General features: G+C 35.6%; 1 protein-coding gene across 2 annotated transcripts in view; it reads left to right on the forward strand.

Annotated features, from left to right (window-relative positions):
• The window catches only part of THSD4 (thrombospondin type 1 domain containing 4), a 354,361-nt gene that overhangs the window by 169,667 nt on the left and 162,177 nt on the right, over positions 1–22,517 (forward strand). For both annotated transcript variants that reach the window (XM_054836973.1, XM_054836972.1), the window contains exon 7: positions 1,458–1,594. In XM_054836973.1, coding sequence (XP_054692948.1) covers positions 1,458–1,594 — 137 coding nt within the window. The remainder of the gene's footprint in view (positions 1–1,457; positions 1,595–22,517) is intronic.

Below are 22,517 nucleotides of genomic sequence, written 5' to 3' on the forward strand. Positions count from 1 at the left end.
TATCTTAAGAAAGTAGCCAATGGAAAAATTACCTAGTTGAGCATGGCATGCATACCTTCTGCAAAAAGGGAACTAGGTAAACAGATTTTTGACCTCATGTAAAATTAGTAGAGGTTTTTGAGGATTTTATCAAAAGATTGCCAGACACAATAGATGACGTATACAAGTTGCAATTAAATAGCTGTGTGAGGGGAAATCTAAGATCCAAATTTCAGAATTAGTCCGCACTAATCCTGTGTCTGCATGGAGGGGGACTTAAGTTGAGCTCAAAGTTTTTTACTCTTACAGAAAAGAGATGTTAAATATATATTTTAAATAATTGCATGTATTTATTTTGGCTATTTGTTATGTCTTAGCTGAAGATTCAAAAATACACTTAAGTGGAAAATCCTGGGAATACCGTATTTTAGCAGCTAACCATGGTGCATAGCATTTCCTTTGATAGATTAAATAGTGAGTTTCAGTTACGTCATAGGGTATGAGCTGAAGCTTGGTGAGGTCAAGGGAATTTTAGTTTTTTTATTATGGCAGCAAGGAAAGTATTGTGAAAAGAAAAAGGAATTCTGTTTGTACCTCACAGCAACTGTGTAACAGTGCTACTCTTGGTTGGAAAGAAACAGAAGGTGTTGTTATTTCAGTTGACAAATAGGGGTAATGAACTGCGTGTAGCTTCAACATGACAGATGATTTGAAATAGACTACACAAGTGTGTTAACAAACTTGATACCATAAGATATGTGGAGTGTTAGGCTGTATCTGTTTAAGTAACAGACTTTCACAGGAGAATGTAACTGTCCTCTGTGTTCCTTTTGCCCAGAATTCAATGGAGTGATTTCCTTCTGGTTCTTGCATGTCAACAGAGATCATGAGATTTTGAATAATGATGTGTTTTATATATTTTTAATAATCAAAGAGTTGTTCTCAATTTTCTCTGGAGCTAAGGAATAGTCACTAAAGCGCATCTTGTCAAAATGAAGAGGAAAAAATAATGGATTTTTAAAAAATTTGCATTTAGCTTGTTTTATGTGTTTCTTAGTACTAAATGTTGGTATGCTTCTTTGATGTGAACTGACTGGTGACTATATCTGAGCCTAATTTGATGCACATATTTCTAATTACAGTGTAATTTTGCTGACGCTTATGTGTTATGAAATTTCGTAACGTTATGCTTTAAGAAGACTAAATTTGACAAAATTTTTATAAAACTAAAAATACTCTTGATCATTTAGGAAAATAGCTGTCATAAATAACTGAGATACTATTTAAATTTTCATAAGGTATGTGGGAATGCTTACCTTGGATTTGGTTTGTTCATTGCCATTCATTTGATGTAGTCATTCACATTGCATTCAGTTTGCCTGTTCGTTTCTTCCTTTCAAACCTTAGTTGAATGGGCTTTTCCTTTTTAAAATTACTGCTGTGGTCTTCATAATGGGGACTTTTGTCTCTTTCCACAGTGAAGGGAAGTCAGAAGTGTGAGCTGAATTGCCGTGCGATAGGCTACCGATTCTATGTGAGACAAGCTGAAAAGGTGATAGATGGGACACCCTGTGACCAAAATGGAACTTCAATCTGTGTGGCAGGGCAGTGCAAGGTAAGGCTAACTATCTCTAGCAAGTCTGCCTGTAGAATATCTATGCCATATTTAAGTTCTGTAAGATGTTGATACAACTGTACCTGTGAAATGGTGTCTTGAACTTCTCTTTTTTTTTTTTTTTTAAGTAGGTGTGAAAAAACCCTAACTTTTATTATTACAGGTTTTATTTCTTAACTAATGTTTCTGTCTACTGAGAACAGACTATGGAATGTTGAAAGGCTGGATCCAGAAGGTGTTCTGGCCACAATTAAGGTGACTTCCAGTGAGCATTTTCCACATAATTAGCTTTCTATAGAAGAGATTCTATGAAAGAACCAAAACATTGGAAGCTTAAATAAGAAAGAAATATAAAATTTTTCTTTGATTCCCCTTTCGAGTGGAGTATTTTTTTCATTCTGCAACATAATGATTTATTAATTTATGTGTTTATTTGATTGCTTTTTAGCTGGGGTTAGTTTAACTTTTCTGATTGGTCCATGTTTGCCATTTTTAAGGGTCAGGTCTTACTGGCTGCCCATTTACTCAGCAGTGATGTTCTCTTAGAAAATAATTGAGCGAATGGTTATTTTTCAAGGGTTCAGAAGGAGCTACTGTGTTGACTTTTTGCAGTTTGCTGTGTAGAGTAGATTCCCTTTGTAATGAATTAATACACTGCTTCCTGCAAGATGGTAGCAATTTAAAGAAAATGTTATGGTGTTTAGAAAAAAAAAAGTTTGTAATCTTTCAGGTAAGGTTAGTGAAAGAAATAAATTCCTAGCAAGGGGCATTTGGCGCTTGGCTGGTGTTTTGCATATGTGTTGGTGAAAGAAGTAGTAGTGGGTCAGATGTGACTCATGAACTCAAACAGTGAAAGGTCAAGTTCAGTTTAAATAGTTGGTTTGCCAGAGGAAATCACTTACGAGTACAACCTTTTCCTCTGCATGTCCAGATTCTTCTTACTTGTGCACATCTGGACAATGCCATATGTGTTTCTGTTCTGTATTTCTTAGTGCAAGTAAAGCCATAGCTTTAAATTTCCTTTGTAGATGATAGATCTGTGTGAAGTTGATTATTCTTTAAAGCTTTCCTTGATCTCAAACCGATTCAGAAAGGGCCAGAAATTTAATTACAGTTTGATCTATGACTCAGAAAACTGAAAAATAGATTTTAGTATACCAGCTGTTGCATTTTCCCAGTACTGTGCAATTGCAAAAGTGTGTACTTGTACATTTGTATTGGAGGTCTGGGACAGAAAGGAAAGGCAGTGTTCGGCAGTACAGTAGGAAAGGGTTCTGAATTCTGAAAATCACCCACTGCCTGTGTAGAGTGCCACTTCGCGAAGCTGCATGTAAGTGAATAACAGGTTGTGAATGCTTACTGTGAATACGTAACTTGGGATTCATAGAATTGTAGAATAATTTAGGTTGTAAGGTACCTGGGAAGGTCACATAGTTCAACACCCTACTCAGAACAGGGCCTGTGGTATCAGATAGCTATTATGGCCTTTTCCAGGTTGAGTTTTGAACCTGTTTGAGCAACATCATGGTGGAATCTTTTTCCTCACATTTGATTGAAATTCCCCATATTGCATTTTTGGTTTGGGTTTGGTTTTTTCCCCTTTCTTTTTTCCTGTGGTGTTGAAAATAGACCTAAAAATAAAAATCTTGATGTCTGTTTAAACTGTTCCTGAGGAATGCTTGCTTAATGCTCAGTGACGTAGTCTATCATTCTTCAAGAGTTAAATAGAACCAGTTCTGTACTGGTGCTCAGTGCCTTACAAACAATAAATTACCATGAGAAAGCCAAGATAAAGCAGGTAAAGGCACTTTGTATTCTGTGCGCTTTGTAATGGTTCTCACCACTGCAGAGTAGAATGAGTGTGTGAGCTGGGAGAAGTTAAGGGAGTTGACAGAGTCCTTGTAGTATTAACTGCACTTGTGCTGAAGGCTGAACATTGGAGGTGTTGGGAGACACATCTAGCTAGACTATTAAAAGGTTTGGTTTTTCCTTCTGAAGAGGAACTGAATTTGGACATTTTCCAGCTTGGGATTAGTTCTTTTGATCTGTAGCAATTCATTCCTTATTCGTTACTTGCAGCCTCAGTAAAATGTTAAGGTGGATGTCACCTGTTCAACCATGCAGTAGTTACGTTGAGATTTTGTGTGTGTGTGTAAACCACACTCTACTTGTCTTTGTTTCAAAGTTTTGAGTTAGTGTTTGAGGGAGTATTCAGAGATACCTATGTCCAACTGAAGGAAAATACAGTATTACAGCTTCATGGTGCTTTGAAGCACTGTCATTATTGACTCAGTTATTTTTTCAGTGATTTCCATGGTTCAAGCTTACAAAGTCAGTGCTACATCTTTGGTGAAACTTTACCTCTAAATAGTCAATAGCATGTTTGCATTTGAGGGAAGTTGATAATGTTATGTTGGAGGAGATAGGCTTCATTGTTCTTCTTAAAAGTACTTTATCTTTCAGGATAGATTCATCTCTATTAAAACTACTTATCTTGTTCCTTTTTTATCTGTTCCATTTGTAAAATATCATATTCCTTATGATTTAAGGATGAATAAACCTGATACAGAAATGAATATTAAGTTGCATGTGTTGCCTATATCCTTGGACTCTGAAACTTTGTATCCCACTTGCATAGGCAGCAAAACAATTAAAATACATAAAATAATTGTACTTAACAGTGATATTATACGCTTTAGAGTGAACATAGTTGTAGCTGAAGGATGTAATAATTGGAGAATCAAATAATTTAAATTTTGTACTGCAAGGTGTTTAAGAGAATATTTTTCTTAGAAGTTGTCAGCATTTACAGTTAACTGAAAATGTTTCTTGAGTAATGAAGGTTGTTCAAATCTTTGTAGTAGGTAGCTCTTCCTTAACTGCACATTATTTATTTTTTTTTTTAAGTCAGATAATTTAAGTGAAGCGTCTAACAAATTTATGGTCTCTATCACCCTCTGTTGGACATTTTGCTAAATTACCAGACCAATAATATGCTTGTGTTAAAAAATTATTTGTTTTGTTCCCAGGACCATTGTTTCTTGTTAGTATTTTCAGTTTACCTTATTCTTAGAAACAAAAGATGGAAAATTTTGCTATTAAAAATTACTTAGAAGCAGAATAAAGAATATAGTAGAGACAGGTTTACCTTCATCTGAAATAAAAATTAAACGTATGAAGTAAGGTATTTCTCACTTTTTAACAATTTAACACATTATGTAAGGCAACCACACTTAGAAGTTCTCAATATCTAAAATGCAGTCACACCTGTTAACACTGAAAATACATTAAAGAGAAGTTTTGTCTTAACTTTAAACCTAGAATGTTTAATACATCAATTCTCTCCATTTTGAGTTGTTAACCAATGTTAGATAGAATAGCCTTTTAAAACTGAATTATTGCTTAATGTTATCAGCAAAGATAAACTGTAGCATAAGAGAAGATTTTAAACACAGTAGTATGTACAAAAGTCCTTTTTAAAGCCTGGTTGTTGTGGCCATTACAGTATCATGCATGAAGGTTAGAACAACAGTGTATTTCTGAGTACCTCTGAACAATGTCCCAGTAACCATCTCCTTACTTCCAGAGAGTGTCTTTTTTCACTGTTTGCTGTTACTTTGTTCAGCTGGCCCCCAGAGTTGGAAGTAAAAACTGGGTAAATTGTCCAGCACAAGAGGTGACATGTAAAAGCTCATTTTTCAGGCGTAGTCCTTTAACAAAACTTAGTATGGTCTTATGATGAATATCCTAATTTGTTTATTGTTTTTGCACTTTCTTATTTGTCTGTGACATTGCAATAACTGGCATGTATAATTATGTAAATACTACCAAAAAAGCTCAGTCATAATTGAAATGATTGTACTTCCTGGTGTAGACTAGACTCTGAATTCTAATGAAATGTAACCTTTTTAAATCAAATAATTTAAAAATAAAATAGGTAAAATAGGAAGAACGGGGTGATATTCTACCTATGCAGAAGAAAGTAGTATAAAAATTATGTTGATAATCAGTTTTATTATTTCAGTGTAAAATTGTTTTTCTGCACGTTTGAACAATGTACTTTGTGATGAATCTTGGAAAGTGAACGAACTTTTTCATTGGCAGTCCTGTTGAGTTCCACTTTTGTTGTTTCAAAATTATTTAGTGCCACAGCTGGTTATTGCTAATATATATGCTTTGAGTATGTTTCAGAATTACTGCATATGAGTAATTTGTTTTAATGCATTGCTACCCTTCTCCTAACTTTAAGTTTTCACAGTGCTGTTAAGTTAAATAATGCCTATGAATGGGGCTCTAGCCAGAAGTGTGTGTTTTCTTGTTTTGAAATATTTTTTCTGCTTGTTTTAAATCAGTGTATCCTTTTATTTCTTCTGGAGCCAGGGATGATCCTGCTCAGTAACTTTTAAGTTTAGAAGAAAAATGCAAGTAGAATAGGGACTGTTGAGGGACTGTTTATCAGGGAGTGTAGTGACAGGACAAGGGGTAATGAGTTTCAGCTGAAGGAGGGTTGATTTAGATTAGATGTTAGAAAGACATTCTTTACTGTGAGAGTGGTGAGGCACTGGAACAGGTTGTCCAAAGAGGTTGTGGAGGCCCCATCCCTGGAAGTGTTTAAGACCAGGCTGGATGGGGCTTTGGGCAACGTGGTCTAGTGGAGGGTGTCCCTGCCTGCAGCAGGGGGGTTGGAACTAGATGATCTTTAAGGTCCCTTCCAACCCAAACCATTCTATGATTCTATGATAATATTTAGGAAGTTTTAATAAATAGAGCAAGGTATGAGGAAAGAATGCTCTTAGTAATTTTGGCCTCAACCATAGTTTGCGAAATATACCTATAGGGAAGCATGTTGCATACGGTTTTTGCATGCATCTAGGACACTGTTGCTAGAAGACTTTTCCAATGCTTGAGCAGGTGTGAGCACTGACTTGTAGTTTTGGAGACAGAAAAAAGGTTATTTGCGAGATGTGAAGCAAATTGGTTTTGCAGAGGCGTTAGTTACCACGCAGTGGCGCACTTTACAAAAGTATTATTTAGCATATCACATAAAACTTCATTTAGGTGGGAACTGTAGATATCTTTTAAAGGTACCTGCAGCTATTTTCTCTCTTCTGATTTTTATATTACACTTTCTCTTGCATTGTAGTTTATTTTCATCTCCAGTTAACTTCTGAAGTTAATTGGAAATATCTGAGCAGTTTTAAAATGCACACAGTGAGTAACTTCAGTAGCAAAATGACTGGCAGTAGAGATATTATTTGCCTTTAAAAAGCATCAGATGTTGAAATCCTTGCAAACATTATAGCGAGGTAACTTAAGTCAGCTGTAGGAAGCATAATCAAGCATGCTAAATCTTGATGAGAAAAACATGATTAAGCAAGGAGCTCCCATTTGGAACTCTGCTAACATGCAGTAGTGTCCAGGTAGCAGAACTATAGGTAGCATTATTGTTTTAAGTTAGGAAACTCTCAATGACTGTAGGATCAGAGTAACAGATCAGAATGATAACTGTGTACTTTCCATAAGTCAGGGTTATTCTCATAACTCATATGTTGGAATATAGATTAGTCCTATGGTTGTTCTTGTAAGGGAGAAGAATCTGTTTTCTGTAGCAATCTTAACTTAGTTGTGTATGTTGATTGCTTACACTGAAAAAAAGGGTCTGGGGTGGATTTGGTTGTTTTGTGTGTGTGCTTTCTTAAAGTTGGAGCCAGACTTCTCCTTTCTCTGTCCTTTTCTATTCATAGGTTTTTCTGAGCAAGTGCTCTGTATAGTGCTAGCTTCTGTGAAGCTCTTCTACTTGTTCCTTAAGCATTATGGTGTTCATTTTTATCAGTAATAATGCAAGGAAGAAGCTAATACCTGGGTTAATATAGCAGAAGCAAGGTCACATGGATATCTATATCCATCCTTCAGCTGAATTACAGAAAATGTTTGTGGTTGCTTGTTCATCTTCCTTGCTTGTTCAGAAGAGGAAGGTGTATTCTTAACTGCACAGGAGCTTCGTAAAGCTGTATGTCTTGAGATAGGAAGACTTTGAAGGCAGCTCGAGAAACTGTACCAAATGAAACATTGTTCTGTGCCTCAGTGGCATGCTCTGACCATCAGTACTTTGATATTAGCCTAACTAGCACAAAGGTGAGTGAAGATTGGTGTCAAGCATTGTTTGCATTTGAGGAGGACCAATGTAATGAACTGTTCTAGTTATTTGACCTCATCCTAAAAGTGGGCCTTGAAATAATGAATTACGTTGTTTTTACCATGGGAACCACCGTGTTAAGAAGTTGCATGTTGTGACCAAGGCTTTGCCCAGGATATGATTGCACACAGGATATGCTCTATGGAAGTGGAGAACTAGGTTGTGGAGCCTAATCACGTTCAGATGCTGAATTGCATTTCAGAATCAAATGAAAATCAAATCTCTAGTTTGTTAATATTCAAGGCTTGATTTTTTTTTTCTTATTTTTTGTTTGGTTTCTATCAATAGTAGCTGAGGACGCTGTGCTCTGAGCTCAAGACCTTTTCAAGGAGTAGGTAGGATGCATTCAAAGATGCAAAAAGTCAGCGTTTTGCCAGATCTTTATTAGGTTTGCTCGTACTGTGTATGGAGCATCTGTTGGAGGCTTTTTCATTCAAGGAAAAATGGTTGATCTATAAAATATATCACGAAAGTGAAAAACTATAGTTAAAATAGAATGTACTCTTCTCTCTGCCTTTTCATATATATCATTATTGTTTCTTGGCTGTTGGAAATAGAACTCTTCATTATTTGTCTTCATAATGACTTGCTGATGCCAAGCATTGCATTGGGAAACACCTGCCTGGCATTAATAAGGTGTTAATGGAACAAACGGGTTCCTGGGAGCTAAGAAATAACTCCTTTTGCCACTACTTCCCTTTCTTTGCATAGTTTTCTGTTAAATGTTTTACAGAGACTAAGTGAGCTTCTGTAGGGTTTCTTGACCGCACTCACTGTCTAGAAAGTCTTTATGCCTTCCTCCATTTATAAAGCGACACTAAAATTTTTTTTGGCATAGGATCTTTGGCCATGACCTAATTTAAGTTGCTTCTGATATTTCTGATATTCTGATATTTCTGATACACACCAGGAGCAATGACTGCATGTAAAAGATGCTGAAAGGATAACTTTAGTATCTTTGAACTGAGCTAAAACTGATGTAAAATCTGATGATAGGAAAGCATTAAAGTCGGTTAAGCTCAAACAAAATCAGTAAGCGCTAGATCAGTATATTTGTTCTTCTTTCGTCTGTCAGCCTCTTGTCCTGAGAAAGACCTCATAATCCAAAGGATGCAGGTCCTCGCTCTTCCATGAAGCTGCTATCTGAATCTATTACTGCACTCTCTAGTCTCATGATAAATAACCCAGTAATACAGATGTTGTCAGGATCAGATATTACTTAAAATGTCATTAAACATATTTATCCAGCTCATAATACAACATTTATGCTACTGCTGTGTTTTGGGGGTTTTTCCCCTAGTTTTAAGCCAGTTACGGGGGGAACAAACTATTCTTGATTCAGTTTGTGTTAACGCAGTATAGGTATGGAACAAAACCCATGAAAATTTTTAATAAATTTAATTTAATGAGAGTGAATTTATATAAGATCTACATGTCAAAATTGTGTATATAACCTTTTTTTTTCTCCAGAACTTGGAACCCCGAAGATAGATTTCATTGTTCTGTTGAACTAAAGCCTGACAAGAAACTTGTGAAAAGACACAACGTAGTTCAATAACATTAAAATTTGGCTTACAGCTCTAAGTACTGGAGAAAAATGTTATCACTGTATGTTAAAATGTTTTCACCATAGCTGCTGGGAAAAAGAAAAATAAAGTACTTATGCTAGAAAAACCCGGATTAAACAGACTTTTTTTCTTCAGTGATAAAAAAATTCCAGTGTCGAATACCTGAGGTAAAATCTCAATCTTGAAAAATGTCCTAAGCAGAATTCAGAAAAGTAAATGCTTTGTAAAATTTTATTTACCCTTTCAAGTTCCATAGCATATCAATAGAAGGTATAATTAAGGTTAACTGATGCTTATAATGGTATGAAATATATTCCTGCTTTTAATTCAAATTATGTAGCTAATTTTCTTAAACGGCAAAGAGGAAACAGCTTCCTTGTGTAACTCCAAAGATTTAAAAAATAAAATACTAGAACTACCAATGATATCTTACTACTGTAGCATTAGGCAATTATATAAAAATAAAATGAAGTTAAAACTGTAAAATTTGGAAACAGAACCCAAAACATACAAAATCCAAACAAACCTAAAATTGTTTTACAGATTGTCTTCATTCTAAAATGGTTTTTAACTGCTTTTAAATAATTCTGCATAGCATATTACTTTGAAAATGTTTGCTTTACTTCAGTTTCAATCAAAAATAGATGCTGAAGTGCGACATAGAACGGCTAATCCAAATTCTGATTATCTCTATGCTCCGCTCTATCTCTGTTTGTTCTCCTGTCAAATGTAGTCAGTAATGTGTAAGGTGCCTATCTGAAGCAGCTTTATCCAAAATAAATAATTAAAGTTTTCAAGAATTCTGGGGATACTAATGGAATAGAAAATAAAAACATTGTATGTTGTTGGGCCTTGTTTTTTTCCCTGATTAAATAGATTGATATATATCAGACCGCAAGCGAAGTCAGGTTTGTTTATTAATCTGGCAGTGTTCCCTAGGTTGGAATAATCAAATAATCACTCTTGGGCGCTGCTGACTTTTCTCTGGGTCTAGCATTGAGTATATACTCTAGTCTTTGACTCTCCAAGGCAGCTGAAGAGTAAACCAACCTCTATAATTCCCTGCCACTCATTTTTTTTTTCTGTTCCTATCTTTTAGAGCTTTTTTCCAGCATTTTAGTGTAGTGTCTTTTTTTTAATGAGAATCCTTTTAGTTTTGACTTTCTTGTTTAGTTTCTCTTTTTGCTTGAAGCTGTTGATAGTAATTTTAAGTGTCTTTCTGAGGTCTGCAACTGGGACCATCTGCTCCATAGGAAGTGAGATGAACTGGATTGTGTTGAGTTCACAGTACAAACAGTAGTGCATGCAATTTAGTAATCCTCCCAGTAGAGTCATGTTCTGCACTTAACATGCTTTTAAAGAAACAAGATCAAGTCCTGTAATATAGTAATATACTACTATCAAAGGATGCAGAGAGTGTTTATTAAGAAACATTCAGTAACACACCAGTCCCTTCACGTGGTTTTTCATAAACAAACTTGAGCTCTTGTTCACTGGTTCTGCTTCCGAATTACTGGTTTTCTGCCATGATGTGGAAATGAAGTGTAGACAAGAAAAATGGAGTATGGATAAAAATACAAAATACATGTGATCTCAAAACTATTCCTTTTTCTCAGTCCCTTTCCATGATATTCATGAATGTATTCTAACAAAACAAGCTATGATAGCCTGCAGTAAGATAGGTTGCAGCATGTTACTGCATTCACAAAAGAGGCAAACTGGTGAAGAACTGTGTACTCTGTACCGTGGTAGAGGTGGACGTGCTTTATGTGATGTCTCTTAAACAGGAATCACTAATTTATAGTTAATGCCTTTTAAGTAACCAAGAGAACCAAATCTGGTTTCTGTTACATCACAGCAGGTCAAAGAAAAAAAAATTACAAGAAATTTCAACCAGTTGAAACTCATTCGAGGGAGATAGGAAAGCAATTGTAAAAGAATCATGTAGCTAGTGAAAGACCCTCTTCTGAGGTTAAATAGCAAAAGGAAACAAAGTAATTTAGATTTTATTGCAAAGAAACAGAGAGCTGCAGCAGAAATAACGTTCTGAAACTCAGATGTAAGGGATCTGTTTAACACCTGGAAAAGCAAGCAATGGGGAGAAGGTTGTTAAGGAGCGGACTGACTGTATAGATACTCATTCTTGTTCTCCTGTTTAGAACATGGATGAAAATTTTGCAATTCTTCCTAAATTATAAATGATAACATAAAAAACCTGCTACTCTGTGGTTTTAGTTACGAAATTTTTCTCTGTTAATTGACTGGATTGTGTTTCTTGTGCTAGAGATCAGAACTTGGAAATGTTCAAGCTATTTGACTTTTAGCATCGCATTGTGGTGGTTAGGTTAGGATTCTCAAAAAGGGCTTATAGATTCCTCTCTGTAGAGTATATAAAGAGATCCTGGCACCTTGATTAGATGCCTAAAACTAGACAATCAGTAGTCCCCTGGTAGACTTAGTGGTATTTTGGCTTATTCTCTATATGTTGTATTTATGTTAGTAAAGGCTGTGATACATCAGTCAATTCAGGATTCAGCTGCACCAGTTTTGTGCCATTGTCCCAGGGAAATACTGGATGGGGGAACTTTCTCACTGCAGGGTGTGTGTTATGTCATGCACAAAAATAAAAATGAAGAAACTGTGTTCTTGAAATTATTGTTGTCTGGTAATGTTTATACTAGAAGATTGCCACTGTAAACAACCACAAATGATTTTGTCATGATAAATACAGGAAAAAGTGGGGGGAAGAAGACTTAGTTGTACAGTATTAGAGCAGGCATGATATGGTATGATATATGTTTTGAGAATTCTCATTTGATTGTGTACCTTCTCTGCTTGCTTGCTGAGTGTCTGTAGTAGAGTTTAACCTGCAGTGGGGTTGGAATGTGCATAAGACTACTATAAGTTGCTACAAATAAGAAAAAGAAAAGGCAACGTATGTATGCTAGAGACAGCTTATTAGCAGTTTGAAATGTTCACATGGTAGATGGGGGTCATAATGTAGGAGGGAGACTATGAACATTTGCGGGGGAAAAATAAAGGCTTGCGTGTGTGAGGATTTATGAGATGAGCGCTAAAACAATCATTGCAGCGGTAAATGGAATTAGTATTTCATTTTCATTTGATTTTTTGTTGTTGTTGCTTTCTCTGTCAGTTTGAATCCATGCTGTCTCCTGTGATGTGCATGGTCTAGAGATCGGCTTTCTTTCTGTTTGCAGTTGGATAACCCTGTGCTTGTTTGCGGCTGCACCTCCTTTGTGCTAGTGCAGTGTTAGCAATTATGCGGTTGACGAGTGATATTTCAGAGCTCATCCTCAAGTCAGAGTTCATAGAAATACAATATGAAAGTACATTTATTGCTAAAGGTTTGTTCATCTTTTGGTTTATAATACTAATATACCAACTAGTGACAGGTTAATTTCGGGTGTATTTTAATTACTGTTACTAGTGATAAACTTAGTGATAAGATGAAAATTTTATTAGAATTCAGTCATTTCAGAAACTTTACAATTTGAGCACTGTAGGATTTTTTTGTTGTTGTTAACTAGAAAACTACTAAGAAATTATAATAAACTGTCAGGAGAGAATAACCCAGAGGTCTTAATGAAAGTAGAAGAATTTTTAGAAAGTGATGACAGTGCAGTGTAGTCTGACCTAAGCTATTTTTTTACTAAGAAGCCAAATAGTAACTGAATGCTTAATTATGTTATGATCATATTTTGGAGCAAATTGAAAATGCTAATAAGAACTGTAACAGAATATTCCAAAATACCTATTATTTAATCAGGAAACTGGAACAGCAATCTTGGAAATCTAGTCTGCAGGAAATTAAGTATTTAGGCTTTGTTTTCATTTACTACATTATAATATTACTTTAGAGCCTGGAAGGGGTCCAGTATGTTTTTAGGCACTTCAAACAAAAATTACAATTTTGATAGACTGGGTTGGGCAAATTTGTCGCATGAATAAATAAATCCTTGGGAGGAAGGTACGTGTAAACAGTTCTGTGTGTGCGTGTATTTTTCTTTTTATGCAGACACTTGCACATACATATATAGGTGCACCCAGAACAAATAGTTAAAGAGCTGTTCTGTCTTAAAACATGCTTGAAGTGTTGTCTTATTGTGTTAAAGCCATGAAAAAGGCACTACCATGTTAGAAACACAAAGATATTAAATTTGCAGTAATGTATGTGTAAAAGAAGAGACACTTGAAAAGCAGGAAAGTTCAAGCCTTACCAGTATCTAATGGAGAGATGAAGTCACCGGTCTATGTAGAGTGGCTGGTTGTTTGCTCCTAAGGGCTAGTATGGATTCAGATCCCTGTTGCAGTGCAATTTTGATGCAAAAGCTCATGTTTATAAGATACAGTTTAGTTTCACAGGAGTCTATGCAGAGTTCCCTTCAGTTTAAATTTCACACTGGTTAAATTTTCCCTTAAGGGTTTTGAGCTTTTCTGAAAAGTTCAAAATAAAAAAGAATTGTGGATGTCATCTGGTACCACCTCAGTTTGTGAAATTTAATAAGATTAGATCAGAGATTGTAAAATGATGTACAGCTAGATCAAAATGAGCTTGTTCAAACTTGGTTGAAATTGAATTTTTAACAGAACCTGAAATTGGCCAGACTTTCTTCTGGCTTCTCAGTGAAATTGGAATCTCAATATTGACAGTTCTTTCTGGCTCCCGCCCCCAGGTGCCATGATATTTCACTTTTCCTGAAGTCCTACAGACTGGAGTCACATGAATGTATGATAATTTAGGTTTTAATTTAAAGTAATGTAAATTTCCAGCTTCCATGGTTGCTGAGGGAAGTAAAAAACTAACTAGATCATACAGTTAACGGCTCAGACTTCACAAAACCAGTGAGGTGAGTTCAAACCCTTATTAAAAATTCTATTGATTTGTAAGTCTGTGACCTATTTTGGGGCCCTAAACATTTTATTATTGTAAAAACAGGTTTTTCACATTGGCAGAAATAGGGGCAAAACTTGAACAAAACAGAAGAAATGTGATGTTATTACATAAGATCGACATCTTTAATCCTTTTTATGGCCACAGCTTCTCTGCAGTGACAGGAATATGCTATGTTGTTGCTGATGATTAGATAATCCAATTTCCTGAAATTGTGACAATAAATGGTATCTTTGAACAAGAGTATTTATACCTTCCTCAATGGAGAAGTCATCAAAATGCTTGTGAATAACTTCCTGTCTCCTCCTAGTAGCAAATAGTGACACCTGATCTGTTCAAAGCCTCTTGTAAAAACCTACTTGAGTACATGCATTAAACTTGATAGATTTTCTTTTTAAATTATGGTGCATTTAAATGTATCAATAATGTCTGCCACATGACATTGTTAGCTTTGTAGTTTGAGGCAGCTTAACCTGGCATATAAGTACATTCCATGAAATGAAAGCTTAGCCAAGGTTAAAGTTGTTTGCCCACAGTCAAGCAGTCGTAACAGTTCACTGGCAGTATTTTAGTATAGTTTGGCTTGTGTGTAGTTTTAACAAACCTTGTGTAGTGGAAATTAGAAACATAAGTATGTATGTATCTCATAGCAGGGGAAGATGATTTTGAAACAAAACCTGTTTTCTTCTATAAAATATAAAATGTTTTTACAAACATTGCCTTTCCCTTTCCATGTTAGAGCTATGCCTATAATTTCAATAACTGTCATGTGCCACGATGTTGTGTTGACAGTACAGAAATCAGAAATGTCAGAGACTTCTTAGTTACTGATACTGGGCTGTTGATGCTATTTACATGTAGTCTGGCTTATTCTTCTCAAGTTCATGAACACACAAGGAACTATGATGACAGAAGCAGGAATGTGCATTTGGTTCTGATGTAAATATGAAAAATATATGCAAAGTACATGTGAGCGACTTCAGAAACTAGTTATGAGTAAAATCAGCCCTCTAGTCCCTAACTTTTCTGTGATGGAGGCACTTACTTTCCCTTACTGTCCATGCTTACTCCCTGTATCCCAAGCTGTTTTCTGTAGAAAGATGCGAACCTTCACACACAAGTCTAATGAATTTATGTAGATGTTTCAAGTGTGCATTGGTGATATTTTATAAAATGCAAGGTGAAAGAATTGCTCAGTATGAAGTTTTTGAAGCGGACTAAGTTTCTGATATAGTATTAAATACATGTTCTTCCAGAGCAGATGCTTCTTCCTCAACAGCGTTCTTGACATATGATTACAATTAGAAGGATTGTTTTACAGCATAGCCGTATCACTGATTTGTTTTCTTTAGCACACACAGTTTTACCTAGTTGAGTACGGTGGAAAGTTTGACGAAAGGAAGAATTTCAGTTCTCTAGTTGTAACTTACTTGATGCTTCTGCTGATGATAATGGGAGTGGAACCAAGTCTAGACTGTTCTGCTATAGATCTGCAGTGATCCAGGTAAGAAAGAGAATTCTGTAGAGGAGATAATGGAGGACTTTGAAGTCTTATACAGCTTGGGTAGTATGAGAAGGAAGCACGTATGTTTCACATGCATGTGCTGTAAAACAGCTAGCCTGATGAAAACGTGGCTTTAATTCAAATGGTATGTGCTAAGGTGTGGAAGTACTTTAGGGGTTGGATGCAAGACCACGTTATTGCAGATTAGCAAAAAAAGCAGTAACCACCTGTGACTATGATGCCTATTCATGTCAAGTAAGAAATAATGCAGCTTACCTTTCATTTGCTGTGGACGAAGGGTTATAAGATTATTGTAGCTCTGTTCATCTGCATTAACGTTAGATTTCAGTAACTAGCTGTAGCTGGAGCATTGATTTTACTCATATTAGAAAATGAATTTTCCTAAAAGAAATTAACCTTTTGGAAAAAATGTCATCTTTCAGAGTAGCTCTTTTAATTTTTCTAGCAGTTTTTATGATCCAAAACAACATGAGCAAGGGGCACTGATACTGTTCCCTTAAGGAAGAACGGTAGCTGATAGAGATAAAATTGAGTAAATATATTTATCAGAAGAGAACGCAGGCCTGCATCTTAACAACTTCAGTAGTAAATTGAGCAATTTTTAGCAATTTCATTGCTGCTGAAAGCTATTTTAGGCTAAAATGGATTAGTTCAGTACACTTCCATGCTGGAGGTTGAGATGGTGATCTTCTGGAAAGAGTCAGAAAGATAGCTTGGACCTCTAATTTCTCCAGCTGGTCCATCAGGATTCAGGAGATCTTTTCTGTTGCTCCTGAGGAAGTTGTCCCTTCATTAAGAAAGCTCATTGCAACAAACTGATAATACTAGCATCTTCTTGTTTTGTTTTGTTTTTCTTTTGGGATGCAGTGAATGGTGAATTGTTTCCTTTTCAGTAGCCTCTTTGGAAGTGGGCAAATTTTTAGAGTGGCGGATGCCTCTCTGCTGAAGAGGACATTAGTTACTATCATTCTATGAGAAAACAGAGTTCTAGGAGCTACCAGTAATTCTGCAAAAATAAGTAAATAAGCCTTTGAATTCAATGCAATAAACATGCATGAAATTTTGGTGAGAGCATTGCTATCTAGTATGTGTTACATGAATTCAAAGAGTATGTGGCTTGGATGTAGGTTTTTGTGCCTGCCTCACCCCTCTGTTGCTTTTTGTGCTGTTTGACTTGAATGATTCTGCATTGCTTAGGCATATTTTTGTATTTGAGGGACTACATTAAGCTATTTTGATCAGCACTTGAATCATCTTGAGGTGAAAATTCTACATTTTTGTCTTTTTGAACACTTTTCTTCAGGCTATTCGAGCCAATTATACCACATGCACGTACAGGTAGGGCTTCTGTTATTTTTTGAAGGTAATTTGGATTTTTGAATTCAAATAGATGTTCTTTCTTTGTATTGTTGTGCTTTATTACTAGGGTTGGTTTAGTGAATGAAATGTGTTTTAATGGTTTTTATGTGAAGTAGAAATGTATTTTTGAGTTTTGATAATTTTCAGTACTTAAACACAAAGACCAGTATGTCTGAATTTACCTTAGCCATTGCAGAACATGTTTTTTGGGGTTTGGTTGATAGACCAAATCTTATTTTATTGTAGCTCTGTATGTGGCTAAAGCTGAAGAACAACTTGACTAATCTTTTCCACTTTTTTTTAAATAAAAGCTCACACATTTATGCAGTTAGTAAATACTCTTGTTTCACAAGTTAAGATTCTCATAACCGTTAGTGTAGAGAAAAGTGTGTCCTAAGGTGTCTTCAGTAGTAAAATTGGAGAAGGACTGAATGTGAAATATTGAGAGATTTGAGGGATTACACTTCCTGAAATAAAATATGAACACAGGCAAATTGGACCCTAAGTTTTGGGCCAGATGACTGCTTAATTTTAAAATATTAATCTCAATGCTGGCTGAGAGGGAGGAAACAACTTCTTTTAAAAACTGTAAAAACAGGTTTAGGTGGCCCTGTGCAACCCTTCAGTATTATAAAGAATCATGTTCTTTCCATCAGATTATTGTTGTACTGAATGGAAGAAATATGTATGATTGAAACTATAATAGCATCTGAATACCCAGCATTTAAACCCCTGAATAGGTACAGTGACCTGCATGGAAGCAGCCTAAAATGTCTGTATTCTTTAAGACTGAAAAATAGTTGTCATAATTGTATATGTCTCCTATCATTTTCAGCCTTCATTTTAAAGGGATTGTTGCAGTTTATGCTTACATTTCAAGAAATGGGGCATGACCGAAAAGTCTTTGACCTGTGGAAATCCTACCTGCACAAGGATATTGTTTTACAGCCGATAGAATTTTATTAAAACAACAACAAAAAAACCCTACTGCAAGGTTTGTTTGTTTAGAGTTGGCTGTATGTGACAGATGCAGTTTATCTTATGTGCCTGAAGTTTGTTAAGCCCTTTTGCCAACACAAAGTCACAGTGTGACGGACGTGACTTCTGAACTCTGGAATGTTTGCAGTGGATTGCTAGACTGCTCCAAGGTCATTCACCTCTGTTATGGACACTAATAAATTTGTACAGCTACTAAGGCTAGACTGGAGCTTGGAATTGCTTTTGTAGGTTTGTTTCCCCCCGTGATACACTTACAAGGCTTAAATTTCTATTGTCTAGGAGAGCAAGACATAAAAAAATCTGTTATTTTGCAAGTAATACGTTATGATTATTCTTGCACCTTCCATACAGCTCAGATCATTGTTGTTTTCAGCTACAAAATCAAATGGGATGAAATAGATCCTCATATGTATTAATTGCTCATTTTTTATTCCAGTCTTCTTTTGATTTCTGCCCCCCTTTCAGTGATAAATGAAGTAGTAAATCTATATATTTTAAAAAAGGGTAAAGGTAAGAATTTTCTGAATAAAATTTCTATATAAATGCCATTGCTTGTTGCATCTGATTTTCTGGAAGTATTATCTCGACTGTGCTGTGTTTCTCCCATCACTAACAAAACATGAAGATGATCTGACAGATGCATTGCAGATCTATAGTCGCCTTAGATTTTAAAAGTAACTCTGTGGAAAGTATACTTCATGGATGTTGTACTATCCTTGTCACTTCTCCTGATAAAGATAGTTCACAAGACCAAATACTGGACAGAATCAATAAAAACAGCCCAAAAGTAGATCATGAACAGCAGTGTTAACTAACTGGATCTTCCTGGACTACAAAATGCTTGACGTCTGCTGTATAGTGCTTTTTAAAATGTGGGCTTCCAGTTGCTGTTGCTTAACCTTTCAATTGTACCAGATACTTAAAGCACTGTAGATTTCTGTGTTATTCAGGAGCCAGTACAAGGGAACCATGATGTACTTTCTGTGAATGTAATGTATTAGGAGTTTAAAGTCTTATGTTTTTGTAGTTGCATTAGTTTTAAATTCTGCACTGCAATATCAACCAGCCAGTGAAAACAGTACTTTAGAAAAGCTTCAGGCTTATTATTGAACTATGAGTCGTTGTTAAAAAATGGGTTCATCTTACTTATTTTCTCCCGCAGTTCACTTTTGCTGGGCAAACTATAACTGAAACGTGGGAGCACATCTCTCAGAAAATGTCTTCTGTAGAGTTGTTCTCTCATGTTAAACTTTCTGGTAAGTCATTTATAAATAGGTATAAAAATCTTACCTGTCAGGTGTTTAATCATTTGAACTGTCAAATGTCTAAGTTCCATTCTGAGAGAGACAGGGAGAATTATTCCCTTCTTGTTAAACAGAAAGCTTTTGGTTTCATTTTTATCAGAACCATATTATCTTCATCTGCCCTGCTTGCTAGGAAGTATGAGGAAGACTCATCAGTCTCAGAAAAATCTCACTGTTCATGTATTTTCAAATAATCTTAATAATATAAATGAAATCATTGCCACTTCATATACTCGTGGCTTCTGCTAGCTTTGTCACTACTCTCTTTTGAATATCAGTGATGCAAGGGGAAAGAAGTCAAAAGTCCTCGGTTTCACCACTTGCATTATGTTCCAGCTGTCGGGTTTTTCTGTGTTTAACTTGTAGTGCAGTGGCAAGAACGAATCTGGCCTGGTAGTAGCAGTTTCATCACATTAACGTGGGAGGAATTGTTATTTTGCTTTTTTTTTTTTTTTTTTTTTAAAAAAAGGAATGTAATATCTTTTGTCTTCTGTGCAGTTTTTATAGCTCCATTTTCTAGACTGGATTAGCTGCAAAATGGTCTTATCTTGGATGAGTCTTCCAGGCACCTCTTATAGTTTCTCAAATACATTGCTTTGATGTTCCTGTGATAAAGCAGATTCCAGTGAGAGAGGTTGTGATTAGAAATGAGAAACACTGTAAGATTTCATAGCATATCTTGTTTTGGCAAAAAATATTGCAGCTTTTGAGTGTCTGTAGCATCGAAACTGCAAGTAAATGCAAATTAGATTATTTTGTTATTACAATTGTTTCAAGGAATTCTGTTGGAAAATGTTGAAAGTGGGTATTTTCTGGAAGCATCTTCTATTTCTTACCAGCCTTAAAAGTGGTTGAATTGTTTTCCAGTTTTGATGTTGTATCAAATTCAGTGGGGTTTGGAGCTATATCCTATTGCTTTGAGAATTATCCCAGTCACCATGCTGCTTGATACTCTGGGCATGGTGTTACCTAACAATACTGTGGCAGCTGTTCCACTTCCTGTAGAAGTTATGGTTGTTACTTGGATTGGGGTCCCACCTTTCAGGTAAGCATCCATTGCAGGCTGTTGAACCTTTGTCTGTCTTGTTCTTTGACTCAGCATTGAGTAACTCCCACAGAAAACACTGAGGAATTCAGAGCATTATCCCACATTCAGATCAGCTGTATTTGCTTGCGAACACAGATGAAAATTTTGCTAAGTCTTGCTAGATCTTGGAATTTCCACATCTTGGGCATGTGCCCTCACTCTGGGGGCATTAAGGAGTACTAGGAGGAGGTAACTGCAAGTATCCAGTATGTTTTTTAAGGTAGCCTTTTACTACTTTTATTTCAAGTGCTTTAAAATGAAATTATTATTCTCAAATGGAATGCCTTTTAGTTTGACACCTTTTTTTTCTTTAAAAAACAACAAAAAGCATTGTGCTTATTTTTTAATTGATTGAAACTATTTACTTTTTACATTTTTGTGGAGCAGACAGAACTTGTAATCAATCAAAAAGTTAAGTAGAAGTGGTAGTAAATTTTTAGTTGTTGGTCCAGGAAAACAGAGGCTAATCTATGCAACTCTTAAGAGATTACCTGATAACGAGGACATAGGACTGCGTGACTCCACATGTTGCTTTGTTATTCATCACAGCATCTAGCATTACAAAAGTATTTCAATTTTTTGACAAAATTTATGCAAACAGTTCATACACATAAGGATTTGTAAAGCTCTCCATTGAATAAAACCCAGAGAGGCACTGAATTTTTGTAGAAGGTGAAGGTGCAGGACTGAATTCTTGATTATTAGTGCACCTAGTTGCAATTATATTCCAAATTTAGACTTAACATACATCGTTCCAAAAATATTTTAAATGAAGTTCAGCCCATAAAAAGAGGGAGAAGTATCAGTGCTGAGCAGCATTTGACAATTATGTTACTAACTGGATAAGTTGTGTGAAGCAGCATAAACACACGTGAAGAAAATGCTTGTATGCACTAGTATTAGCTTTTCTTTTAGTTATGATTTCCAACACCTTTATTGAATAAGTGTACTTAAAAATGCTCAATTTAGGTTTGAAAATATCTTGGTGGAATTCAATCACTGGATTCCCAGTTAACTCTGATTGATTGTTAGAATTTTCTGTAAAGATAGTTAAACAAATTAGTTTTGATGTTGTGCATTTTCCCTAGAAAGCTGCTGTGTCTTCTTACAGCTTTACTGAACATTTGTTCTCCATTCTGCTTATTTCCTTTTTTAAGGGCTTGGGTCTAGGCCAACGAGCACAATTATATGCTTACATGGGCCTTGATTCTTAAACACATGCCTAAGTAAGCAAGTAAGCAGTCCCATTAAAGTCAATGGGATTATGTGCATATTTGGAGTTAGGTGCAGGCTTAAGCGCTTTGATGAATTGAAGCTTTACTGACTGAGTATTGTAACACAAAAAAGTTTTCCTAAGCACAGATATATTAATGAAAATGCTTAACTAATGTATCTCACATGGATACAATCAGAAATACATACTTAATAGGGGGGAAGAAGTTACACTAGATGATAAAATCAGTAATTCATGACACAAAATCATCAAGGAATAATGAGCATTACTGTTGTACTGAAATAGGAAGTCCAGTATATGCTGCATGTTTTTAGTGTATATCAGTGGGAAACAATTGCAGTCACCTAATACGCAGAGTTACGGTGGCAGAAGTTTATCCTATCTTGAACAGCATCATTCTAAGAGCTGGCAGTTATTCACATGGGACTTTTAGCTCTGTATTTTTACTGGACTAATGCAAACTAGCAATTTCCTTGAGTAACCTTACTTTCTGACTATAAAATTTTCTTTGGCTTTTCAGTGATTCCCAAGCAGAAATCTGCATTCAGACAAGCAAAGCAATATCGTGACTGTTTCCCATCAAAAAAAGAATTCATATAAATGAAGAAGCAAATAAGTGTATTTCTGAACTGAAGCCTTTGAGAGAGATCTCACAGTGGTTTAGTGATCAGCATATACCATGATACTAAGATGAAATTAGCAAGGCTGTGTTCATTTGCAGACTTATACCCATGCTTGT

This window comes from Grus americana, chromosome 10 (assembly GCF_028858705.1).
Source record: "Grus americana isolate bGruAme1 chromosome 10, bGruAme1.mat, whole genome shotgun sequence".
Taxonomy (NCBI): domain Eukaryota; kingdom Metazoa; phylum Chordata; class Aves; order Gruiformes; family Gruidae; genus Grus; species Grus americana.